Genomic DNA, 12,634 nt, shown 5'->3' on the forward strand with positions numbered 1-12,634 from the left:
CATTATGGTGATATTCAGGTCTGGACTAAAGTGTTTGGCTGCCTGTGTTGATATAGGTCCTTTTTACTTTTGTTATGTTGGTCCATATTGCTAATAAAGATCTCCTCAGACATATTTACTTTGTCGGACACTTTGTGTTCAGAAAACTTTGTAAAAGTCCTCCTCATGGCTGTTAAGCAAGGCAAAGTGTCTTTACCATAGTTAAATGTTGCTTATTTCAAACAACTTTGGTACTTTCCATCATCATAATTATTATTTCTTAACATTTTAAACACTATTTATATGATTATTTTATTTAATTCATAATGAATTGGCTTTGAAATGACTTATCTTTACCTTTTTATTTCAATTACTATGCAAAACCGGGGCAAGCTCCTTGCTTGTTGTGAGAAACCTGTGTTACGTTTGTTAGGACATTTTTTTTTTATCCGATTTTTTTCAATGAAGATGACAACAATAAATGTTTAAGTGTCATTTTTTACTTTTAATCTTTAATTTGTCTTTAATAAGAGTCAAAGTTGAAGCAGTTTAATCCGCACAATGATTTGCCAAAGTTCACCTTCTTTATCGGATTCTTTACTAAGCCCTATGTTATGTCAAGGCTCATGTTGAGGGTCCTCAGTGGGGGAATGAGGGGGTTTTGTGTGTACATGAGGTTTAGAATTATGGATGCTGCTTTTTGCGAGGGGGGGCGGATATCCCCCCCCTCCCATGGAGCAAGTCACAAGATTAGCAAGTGTGACTGGAGACCTGCCGTCTCCTCTGGCTCCAGCAGCAGCAGCCAGATATTCTGCATAGCTGTCAGCAGTTTTGACACTGTTTGTGCTGCTTCAGATTCTGGTCAATTTATGGAAGGGCTTTGTTTTTTTTTTTTGTTTTTTTGTTTTGTTTTTTTTTTATTATTTATTTATTCCTCATAATAAGCAATAAAATTAAACCTGGGGCATGATTCCTGTCACTGAGAGATGAGTTTTCTAAAGCTTTCACAGTGATAGGGATGTATAAATCTTTGAGAAAATGAGGTAGAGTGGGAACCAATCTGTGGATGAGTCATAGCCTTTAAGCCTGTAAGTGTCAGAAATGTCGGCTCGAGAGACCATCTCAAACCACATTTCATCTGCAAAAAACAGCCAAATATACACTGTAGACCAGAGGTTTTTATTTATTTTCATATCAAATTAACCACTGAAGGTTTTTAGATAAAAAACCGAGGTAGACATATTTTCTCACACTGATCCTCCTATACTACTATTGTGAAAACTATTAAAACAAGGAGTGATACATGGAAATATCTTTGACATATTTTCATTTTGTGCTTTCTGTGTGTGTTTCTGTGTTTTTGAAGGTTTTTGAGGCGTCAGATTTTGCACCTCACCCTCTGTATTCAGTCACCCAGGGTGGCCTGGACCTCCAGCAGGTAACTGAACAATCATTCATGTGAAGTCTGTGAATAATCTCCTTTGTTCTGAATAGAAAAAAAAAAAAAAAAAAAAACTCTGTTGGAGTCGGTTTGTTTTAAACACAGGATTTTAAACTCCCCCTGTGGAGCACAGGAATGAGTGAGAGCTGTGAGAATCAGAGTGCTGAGTGAAAGCAGGAGTAGCACAGAATGTGCAGAGTTTCACAGTCCATCATATGGCATGAGGCATTAAAAACAACAGCTGAGCGTAAGCTGCAGCTATTGTTCTAGACTGTCATAAGAGCTTTAAACCCTCTTGAAACTCGATGCCATCACACATCCCTGACACAGCTTTGCCATCTCTTTTTTTGGTCCTGCCTAGCTCTGCACCACAAACATTTCGGCTTTAGGAATATTCCTCCCATGGCAGCAATGACAGCTACTGTCATGATATTGGAATGGGTATAACAGCGTCTAACTGTGGGCGATGAAATACAAAGACTTTACAATTGAAATAATTCATGCTGTAAATGGTAGGATTATTGCAATGAATTTTTAGGGTTTGCCCTCTCATATAAACACAGCTCCAATGTGTTGATGCAGGGGAAGTATGAGCTCTACTCTCCATTTTATGACCATATAGGATGGACTAGTAATAGAAGCCAGACTGCTGGCGTCAGACAGAATTGAGTTAAGCTAAGTGCTGTCTGGTAGGTTCATAGCTGTAACGAGGGAGGGCTGCACCAACACCACCCTCACTGAATTAGATAGATAGATAGATGGATAGATTCAAGATGAACGGTTTCTGTTTCTAGTACTGGAAGCATATAAGCATGATAGCACCTCTGTCATGTTTTACTGTAGGAATTGTTAGTTAACCTCACTTTATTTTTATTTTTCGCCTGATGTTTTGCTTTCCAAAACTGTTCTTTCTTTTATTTCTGTTCATAGAGCATTATTTTATATAGACTACAGCTTAGCTTTATGTAGACTTTTTCTGACTTGTTTTTTTTACGTCGTCCTTCCTTTCATTTGCCATAAAGCTTTATCTGTGTCAGTCCAGCATGAGCTACAGTCTCAAAGCGTCCTTTTACTTTGCTTGGATTGAGCCTGGAGCTCTTTAGATGTGTTACATGGCTTCTTGACACAATTCACACCAACTTTTTCAGCGATTCCTCTGACTTAGCAACATGCCCTGAAGCATTTTGTCTCCTATTTTTTTTTTTTTTTTTTTTTTTTTTTTTTTTTTGGAGGACTTCTTTGTGAGAATTTAAAATTCTACAGCTTGGATGTCAAACTCTTTTGCGGTTGTCTTTTTGCCTTCTTGCTTGATTATATTAATTGATGAGAACATATCTGGTTGAGCTTCTTTTCACTCTTTACTGTGAAAATGAAAAAGGACTAATCCGCTCATTTTCATGCTGTAAAACCACCATTCATCAGTTCAGGCCGTGTTAGCCAATTTTATTCATAGGTATTAATGTATTTTTCTAAATATTTTGATTAAGGAATTTAAAAAGGTCAAATATTGCTGGAATTTACATTTACCGTTCATATTCTGGGAATGCATGATGTTAATTTATTTCTGATACACGACTTCTGAACTTACAATTCACAGTAGGCTGTTATGGTAACCAGGTCTGCTAACATTTCTGGTCAACATTGTATATTTTTCTGTTTCTAATTTCTTTTTCTTCCAGTTTTCTGTTCTGATTCATGATGTTGTGTAAGAAGCTTCATATTTCTTTTGATTAATAACCCTTCAAACGTTTTATGTGATTTGCCAATGAGCAGTTTGGGCTATTATATTTTTCAATACTGCAACAACAAAAAATGATGTTATATTTCAGTTTGTGGAAAGTGAACGGAGAGAGTACATCTGAAAAATATCTTTATTAATCTATCTAAAATGTCTGTATTAAGGCTGACAGAACAGCCCATACCAATGGCACCTAAAACTATTTTACATTACTTTCTGTTTTGCTGTATAGTTTATTGTTGTTGTCAACATGAAGTATTAACATTTTTTTTTTATCAGACTGATGAAGAATATTTTTTATATTTTTGTATGTGTATAACTCATGACACGCGTTGCTGGTTGTCATAAACATTTTTCTCATAATTCTAAGACATCAGAAGGATTTAATTAAGATGTGATCAAATCTTAATATGTGGTTATAACAAATTGGGAATGTATGTTGTAATCATGTTACTAAGACATAACGTGAAATAGATCAAAGAAATAGCACTCATAGAAATATCAGTATTAAACATAAAAATAAAATAAGATTACAATTAATTCAAATAATTTCAAGGAGATTTTATTAGAAATTGTAAGTAAACTGCAACAAAACACATTTTGCTCCGTTTGCGTGGCAATACTCAGATGCAACCTCAGTTTCTAAACACACCAAAAATAAATGTGATGGTGAAAGGTGGTTAAAATAATGCCTCATAAGTGGCAAGCTGGAAGCATGTTTTAGTCAGCATTATAATCCTAAACCCATTTTTGAAGCCCAATATTGAGAAATTTGTGTACTTGACATTACTTTTTAAAGTTACACACAGTTACTACATTTTTAACTCTCTAAACATGACATATTTGCCTTTAACACTGGAAATTATATTTGTGTACATACATGCAAAATGAATACATTTGTATAATATACACAAATGTGTTCATTTTTCAGTGTGGACAGTAAATATTAGATAACTTTAGTAAAGGAAAGTATTAGATGCTTTCCTTTTTCTTGTCTTGACTTTACTTTCAGTTATAAAAATCTCTGATAAGCTTAAGACATAGTTGTGGAAGGAATAAAACTACACTTGGTTGGACTTACATAATGAAAATGAGATAAGACAGGAAATATTGCCATTCCATTATTTCTGCTATTAAAATGGCCATGGCATCTTTCCATGAAATGTTTCCTTGTGAAACTTGTCAGTATTTTAAGCTCCCAACATGTGAAACATGTTGACCCCCTCTTTCATGCTGAATAATTTAGTCTTTTTCTTGATCTATTCTGCACAATGAGCAGAAGAACTCAAAAAAGGATGTGAATGGTTAGAAGAAATAGTATCTGCTTCCCACAACACTCCTTTTCCTCTAAAGTTCACCAGAAACAGCTATATGCTGTTGAAATGGCTCTCATGCACTGTAAATAACTGACAGTACTGAGGTTAGAGAATTGTCCAGAGCAGCAGGGACACGGCAGGCAGGGATGTTCTTCCTGAATCTTTTATAAGCTATTTTTAATGCAGTGAGCACCACAGGCAAAGTGTTGTTGACCTCTATTGTATTGGGGTGAAGTAACAAATATCAGAAATGAATATTTCTAAACCAGGTCAAAGCACTTATTTGTGAGAGAATGTGACAAGTGTTGTTTAGGTTAGAAAAGGACAAAAAAAAAGCACATATTGACAGTTAGAGGCTTTCATTTTGGACGCAGCAGATTTATTGCTTGCACGCCTGACATTTTTATTGCTGCAATTTAACTAATGCAGGATGCTTTCTTTCAGGCTTATACTTTACAAAACCAATATGGCATTCCACACTCAGAGGTATGGCTGTTGTTTGGACACATATTTTATTTAGAATTAAAATTAGTTTTATGTTGTTTTTTTAAATCTATGAATCAGCATTCTTCATCTTTGTTTTACAGCTGGCGAAGTTGCACCAGCTGTCAGTGCAACAAAGCCTGAGTCCCATTGCCCAGCCTGCCTCTACAATCATGCCAGGTATGAGTTCACTAATATTATTCAGGGTATCATTATTCCATCAATCACGTCAATCTGTGTTCTTTTTTCTTCATCTGTAACCACTCATATAATTTTAACCTGCCCAAAGGTGTGTGAAGCTGTTATTAGCTGTGCTGATTATGAGCTTTTGTCAGTGAGGAGGGAGGAGAGGAGGCTTCATGGCTCCTTTACATCTGAGAGGGAAACTATTATATGCTGTGATATGTTCTGCAGAGTCAGACAACTGGAAGCAAATTAAAAAAATTAAAAAAAAGATTGAATGCTATGTTAAACATCAGCCCATTAAGATGGAAATGAACTTATTCACCATATCTGGTAGTTTTCTATTGAAAGAATTTTGCTGAGATGTTAAGGGTGGTTTGTTAATTAATATTTAAAATGTCTGGTTTGTCAGTTTTATTCACTTCATGCTTGTATTTTTTCCTCATCAGGGATGGACTCCAACTCTCAGACATCTCAGGAGCTGCTTATTCCCAATGATGTAAGATAAAAAACAAAATCTATCCTTAACGTTGAGCTTCATGTTTTCAGTAGTACTATTCTCCGCCCGTACATTTTACATGTACACACTGCAGCAGCAGGTGACTAGCTGCAGCAACAAAGGCGTTGCAGTGGGACTTCAAAAGCAAAGAAAGGCATGGTCGCAACTTACTAATTATCCTCATTATTCTAACCTCAGACGATGCCAAGGTTAAAGGGATTTTGAGCTGATATAGATCCTTTCGCAGTATTGTGTGGGCTGCAGTTGCAATGTCTTAGAGTGACTCCCATGAGTGATCAGTAAATCCTCTCATGTTCCCTGACCTACTTAGAAGCTGTCTGCTGTCAAAACAGCCAATAAGAAAACAGAAAAGAAAGATCCTTTCCCTCTTCTCTTTGCTTCCACAAGGGTTTGATGAACAAACTCTGATCTGAGAGCAGAAATCACAATGAAATTTTAAGTCCAGCATCCAGCCGGGCTGGTTCAGTCCATGGAAATGATCTGGGTGTTCAGTGTAAATTTTTTCCTGACAAGTGAGTGAAATTTTTTTTTTAAAATTGGTAATGAAGGCATTTATAATTTAGAATTTAATCTTCAGTTCATACACCCAGAATCATTCATGAGAATGAAATGTTGCTCCAAAGATTAGCAGCTGAGGCTGAGGTTTAAATGTCTTAAACAGCTGGCCATTGTGGTGTTGGTAGGGATCTTGTTTTGGACTGTTTTCAAATATAGTCGAGTCAAAGAATTTGTGGCATGGTGGTGTAAAATACTCCTATGGTTGCATTTTTTTTTGGCACTGAAAAGGCAGCAATAAATACAATTTTCACTTTGCTGACGTAGCTGCAACCTGAACAAAAAAAAGAATAAAATTGAATCATAGTATTGATTACTTAGGTTTCACTGTAACGTGTAGGACATAGCCGGATGCCTCAAACATTTCTAAAATGCCTGAACCCCTCCTGCAAGTAAACCCCCACATGGCGAGCAACACAATGCATCAGAGGAATGAGGGAGCCCAGTGCTATATGTGACAGGGACAGCTGTGAGCTCCAGCCATTGTTCCAGAAGAGAGGACTTACAGCCGTGACTGTAGCCCCTCCGTCCGCCCCCCCCAGGCTGGCCGTGCAGCGACCACACAATCCCACTCTGTGCTCACACGGCGAATGCTGAAGGAGACTTGTGTGCACACAGATGCTCTCAGAAAACTGCTTACACCCAGGCAGCAGTGCTGCACCTCTGCGGAAGAGGGAGGATTTAGCCGGAAGAATAATGGTTGCACCCTTTACCATCCCATCTCTCTTCCCATGTCCTTTTAAATGACTGCCTCAGCAGGAACACAAAAAATATATAGGCCACATGTAGCTGAGGACCGAGAGGCTGTGCAGCATGGCTGCTAATGACTGCTTAGATTAAAAAAAAAAAAATCTGTGAAATGTCCGCTTGTTTATATTTAGCTTCAGTTTGCTAAGCTATTTTTTTTTTTTTTATTTCTTAACTTTTTTGCGTTTGGTCGTACAGAAATGACAACAGCCTGAGATCACACACACTAAAGTGGCCAAACTGTTGACAGCTGGCATCTGTCAACTGCTGCTGGAGATTTTTGGTCTCAACAGGAGAGCAGCGTTATCAGTGATATGAGGTCTGTAGTGACCATTGTCTGTGGAGTTGCTCTTTCAGCTTGCTGCCCCTCAAATCACCCCAAATAAACCGCTGAGCCAATAATAGCCAGGCAGACCAAGCAGGTCACAGTGACTTTTCTGGAAAGGAATGTGAAATGCAGAGAGGACAAGTGCAGCGCAAACGCTGCGTTTGTCTGAGTGCTATACGTCAGTCTACGTCAGTCGCTGTGAAACTTCCAGCACACTCGTGTCCTACAAGCACTTCATCACTGCCTGGCGCACTCGCTATATATTTGGCAGCATAGCCCTTTCGCTTGAGCCCCTGACACCCTGCACTTGGGCTGATATGTGGCTGCAGGCTCTGGTTCTGTTAAATATCCATTGTCACTATCCGGCAGGGGTCCAGGTTGGGAAACATAAGCAGAACAAAAGTGTTAATGTATTTTGGAAAGCAATAAAAATCGTGTCACTGTCTAATCTGCTTTCAGCAGAGAGAACTCTCAAACCAGTGGGACTGTTTTTCCCATTATGTTTTCCATTAGTGTGGAGATGCATCTCGCTGGCATGTGTTTGGGAAGTGATTTGTTTGGGAAGTCATCACCACTCTGAGGAATCAATAACCTTTTAGCTACTCAGATTAATGAGAGGCAAATGTGCCTTCTCTCATCTCTTTTACTGGTGCGGACACAGTTGCAATTAAGGCAGACTCGAGGGGGGGTAGAAAAAAAAAAAGAAGTGCATTTGACATTCATGATGGATGACTGAACCACTGAAGACAAGGAATGTATTCGCAATATGTGAAGTGGTCTGCTTTAGGTCAGCTAAACAGCAGCGCAGGTTTGTTTTGGGTTTTTTCTCACTCTTTCCTTTTCAGAATCCCTTTCATCAGCACAACCAGTCCAATGAGTAAGAAGAGCTTTGTTCAGATGTTAATGTCCTTTGAATTGAACTTATCCACAGTTATTAATTCTTCTGGCCCATCTGTCGCCTGTGTTCCTCTGTAGCTGATTGGCTCCATAATTGGTCGTCAGGGCACTAAAATCAATGAGATCCGGCAGGTGTCAGGAGCTCAGATCAAGATCGGCAGCCAACTGGACGGAACAAGCGACCGCCATGTCACCATCACAGGAACACCAGTCAGCATCAACTTAGCCCAGTACCTCATTACCTCCTGGTAAGGCCCAGTTTTATGAACAATCATCTAATAAGCCATTACGGAAAGTGGGTCATAAGAGAAATACATTTGTTTGAAAGGGTCAGAGGTCGTAAGTCGATATCAGATATGTATGCTGCTGGTAACTGTACTCAAGGGAATGAGGAAAACCAGTTTTTTGTTGGTTTTTTTTGTAGTAGAGCCATAAAAGCATTATATTGCAGTGAAGATTTTAGCAAATGATACAAGGTGCAGCCACATGCCAGTGCTTTTTTATCATGAGGTTCCAAATTCAGATAAATAAAGATGAGTAAACATTTGTGGCTTTTTGAGGATAATATTTGCTTCATCACTGCTTGTCATCCAACGTTGCATTTGTGAACTTAACATAATTATCCATGTTTTGCTTAAAGACACATTACATAACTTCCTGACCTTAAAACTCCACGTTTTGGACCAGTTAAATGAAACAGTGACATCGATCATGTGCATTTCTGGAGCCACTGCTGCCGAGAAACTATATAAAACTTAACTATAAAACTTTGTCTTTCTGGATGCTGCGTGACGTTGCAGCAGAGTTTCACATGCTAGAAAATGAATACAAACACACTGGTTGTTTTAAACATGAACCGTCAGTGATTCAGCAAAGAGATGCAAGAAAATTACGAGAGAAAAACAAGAGTCATTGTAAATTTATTTTTTCCTGGCTGGAGAGAGCTCACAGTGCAGGTAGGATGCAAGAGGCATGTCTAGTTAGCCGTCGATAGGGTGCGTGTCACGGGCCAAATGGCAAAAGTTCTGTAGTGTATCAGAACTTACGCAGAACACAGGAAATTACAGAAGTGGTGAAATTTCCACATTAATACCTTAAAGTTAATCTACTTTATTATCAGCTTCATGGCTATTTTTTGTTTCAAGATTTTGCCTAAAACCATCCTAAAATTCAGTGAGAAGTCCACAAACTTGAACGAACAACCTTGTGCTTTTTGAGTAAGAGACTATAAATTATGAAATACCAGAAGTCTCTTTCTATTCATCACCAAGGTGAAGTTTTAAAAATCCTTTTAAAAGTGAATTATTTTTCTTTAGAATTAGACTAAAAAGCAACCTTCTAACAATGAAGCAATCAAGTTATTTAATTAATTGCTTGCAGCTGAAATAAAATACAAAAAACTCTGGGTAAAGCAGAACTAGGCAGCTTTTTTTAGTGAGTAAGCAAACTTTAACCTTTGACAATGTCTTTTCGGTGTTTATAAAAAGGCAGACCTAGTACAGAGTGAGAGAGGTTATATGATAGAGAAGAAATGAACAAAAACATTTTTCATGTTTTTTATCATTTTAAATGGTAATTCAGAGCAAGATTGTATGATTCCTAGGATATAATTTGATAAGAAAGTGAACCAAATTTGTCGAACCATGTTTTATGGCAAAAATATACTTATAATTTATCATTGTTAAGTTGGAGCTTTTTAACTTTGTGTCATCAGTTAGATTTTATGATCAAAATCTACATTTTTTCTTTTTGAGTTCAACAAAAAAGCTTGAGATTTGTTAAACAAAAATATCAGGCTTTAAACAAGAATCAATGTTCCCAAAGCAGGAATGAGAAAACGACCTTGGAGGTGTGGGAATACACTAATCACGCTGCATCCCCAGACTTTTTTCATTTGTTGTAGATTTGTAGTTTTCAGCCAGGCAGACCCAAGTGGCATCACTCTCAGTACTTCAGACGTCTCCCAGCTCATTCCTTATATCTGCAGTAGCACTCTGCAAGACCTCTGCATGAGAATTTCCCCCTTTTAATGTTTCCAAAACTTCCCCAAATGGTGCAGCAAGAGCATAATCCAATAATTCCCTGTCTTGTCTCTGCCCCCCACCCATCCCCCACCTCCAAACAGTTTAGAAACGGCTAAATCCACAGCCCAGGCAGCAACGATGGCGTCTCCTGTCGACCTCAACATGGCCTTCACTCAGCAAGCTTCCCCTGCTGCCTCCCCTGCGCCCACCCTGGCCGCCATGGGCACACTGACTCCGGCTCACGTGTTGGGCACCCCATATGGCGCCATGCCTCTCTCCGGGCTGTTGGGGGTGAAGTCTGTTCCCTTTCTGACTCTATCCAGCCCTGCCCCCACCGTGGCCGTCTCTGCAGCGCCCACTCACTCCACTCTGGCCGCTTACACCGCCAAAATCTCCTCCGCCAACTGCATCAAAAAGCCAGAGAGACAAAAGTTTGCACCCTACTGATGAAGACTTGTTCTGAAGGACAGCTGTAGTGTCATTTCAAACGCCTGATGTAGCCAAATTCGCCAGAAGAGATGCAACTTTCATCCTATGACGTACCAACAGAGACCAATGGATGACGTCATTAAGAGTTATTTACAGTTCTCGATAATTTGTGAGTTTCAACATAAATTGACGGACAGCTTTCGTTATCATCACCACGTCACTGTTACTGACCATAAAAAAAGGAAAGGGCTGGAACTTCACCTGAGAGATACATGTTAAACAGTTCTTACATGTGCATCTCAAGTTAGAGGTCAGCTTAATATTTATCCTTCAGTAAATTTGTAAATTGTACCCAGATGATACATGCTCTACTGTATGATGCTTTTATACAATGTCTGTTTGCTTCCTGAAGTTTTTAAGAAAATTTGTAAATGTTTGAGGGGTGTCTTTTTCTTTTTGATAATCTGTGCTATGGTACTGTACTTTTACTTAAGTGTTTTGTCTGTTTTGTTTGATTTCATTTTGAATGTGCAAACTGGGTTAATCTTTATTTATTAGTATTGTTTCCTTTATTAAAAGACTTTGGTTCCTGATATGTCAAAGCTGTCTGTCTGTATCTGCCTCCTACCTCTGTTCATTTGCAGACAAATAAGGGTAAAATTCATGTCATAGTGCAGGAGCACAGGTAATTTTGATCATCATGATGCTGTAGCAGATTCAGGTTACTTTTGTTTCTTCAGACAGCTTGTCATTGTTGTTGGCAGAAATGACGAGAAAAGAGATGCTTTTCATCATTGCACTCCGACACCCTAAACAATAACTGCAGAATGAGACAGTGCAGCCCCAGTAGAGCAAAAATCTCAGCCTCCATGACATGTATTAGTGTGCACGTAAAGAGAGATACAGAACCGCACATCACTGTGTGTGTTTGGTAGTACTCTCTCTGTAAGTCCCAAATGAAAACAATATAGGCATAGGAGTTTGTGTGAGGAAAGGGGAGGAAAAACACACAAACATAGTGAGATAACTGGGGAAAAGAAGATTCACAGAGATGCTGTAAACACCAAATATCTGCATGCACTGCAGCATTATCATCCCCAGGAGAGGCAGCTGGGATCCTTTCATCCTTTGCTGTGTTTTTTTTTTTTTTTTTTAATATTATGCCTGCTTCATGGATGTAAGAGTACACAACCTTCACTGCTTCTAAAGAAATTCACTGTTAAAGACACATTCCCTCATTTCATACACATACAATATTAGATTAAAATAAAATCAACAAGCACATCAATAAAAGACATAAAATGCAAAAAAAACAACACAGTAAAATGGTAAACCTTTTTCCAAAACAGTCATTTAAAAACGTCTGAAATGCTGTTTTCTGACTCGTGTTTGTTGCGTTTCCTGAAATGTTGTAGTTTTCCCTTTGGCCGTTTTTCTTGAAATGTTGTGGCATTTTCACTTTCACTGCTTTTGGTTTTGCCGCTGCGTTTTGCCCTACAGGGCCACTGTAGCCTGTAATCAGACAGCCTGATAGTGCTTATGGTTTGGGAAGGACTCATAATGGGCATAAAGAGCATACTTAGGCACTTAGGCACTCAGTGGATCAAACATCACCGCTAACTGTGAGGAAGCTGATTGACGATGTAAGAGATTCACACTCAGCTTTTATTTATCTATAAAAAGTAATTATTTTTATTTCATAATTTTTTAGAAAAAATACAATTTGAGTTTCAATTTTTTTTTTTTAAACATCAAAGTGATGACAGGATAAGTTCTGAGGAGACATTGTAGCTGTAATTTCATCCTCTTTCATTTGAGGTAGACCCATAGGGTTGTTTGTATCCTTCTGCTATCTTATACACACACACACACACACACACACACACATTCTAAACCAGGGGTGTCAAAAGTCAGTCCAAAAGAGCCGCTATCCTGCAGGTTTTCAATGAGTTTAGGGTTCTAACACACCAGACTTACATTAAATGGATCCAAAA

General features: G+C 38.4%; 1 protein-coding gene across 1 annotated transcript in view; it reads left to right on the forward strand.

The window, feature by feature from the left end:
- Positions 1-11,104, forward strand: part of LOC306755435 (poly(rC)-binding protein 4-like) — a 33,085-nt gene extending 21,981 nt beyond the window's left edge. Inside the window, exons 9-14 of the mRNA XM_079239814.1 lie at positions 1,346-1,417; positions 4,919-4,960; positions 5,062-5,137; positions 5,590-5,639; positions 8,266-8,435; positions 10,313-11,104. Coding sequence (XP_079095940.1) covers positions 1,346-1,417; positions 4,919-4,960; positions 5,062-5,137; positions 5,590-5,639; positions 8,266-8,435; positions 10,313-10,658 — 756 coding nt within the window. The 3' untranslated portion in view covers positions 10,659-11,104. The remainder of the gene's footprint in view (positions 1-1,345; positions 1,418-4,918; positions 4,961-5,061; positions 5,138-5,589; positions 5,640-8,265; positions 8,436-10,312) is intronic.
- The last annotated feature ends 1,530 nt before the right edge of the window (positions 11,105-12,634 follow it).

Source organism: Telmatherina bonti (genome assembly GCF_933228915.1).
Source record: "Telmatherina bonti genome assembly, chromosome: 4".
Lineage (NCBI taxonomy): Eukaryota > Metazoa > Chordata > Actinopteri > Atheriniformes > Telmatherinidae > Telmatherina > Telmatherina bonti.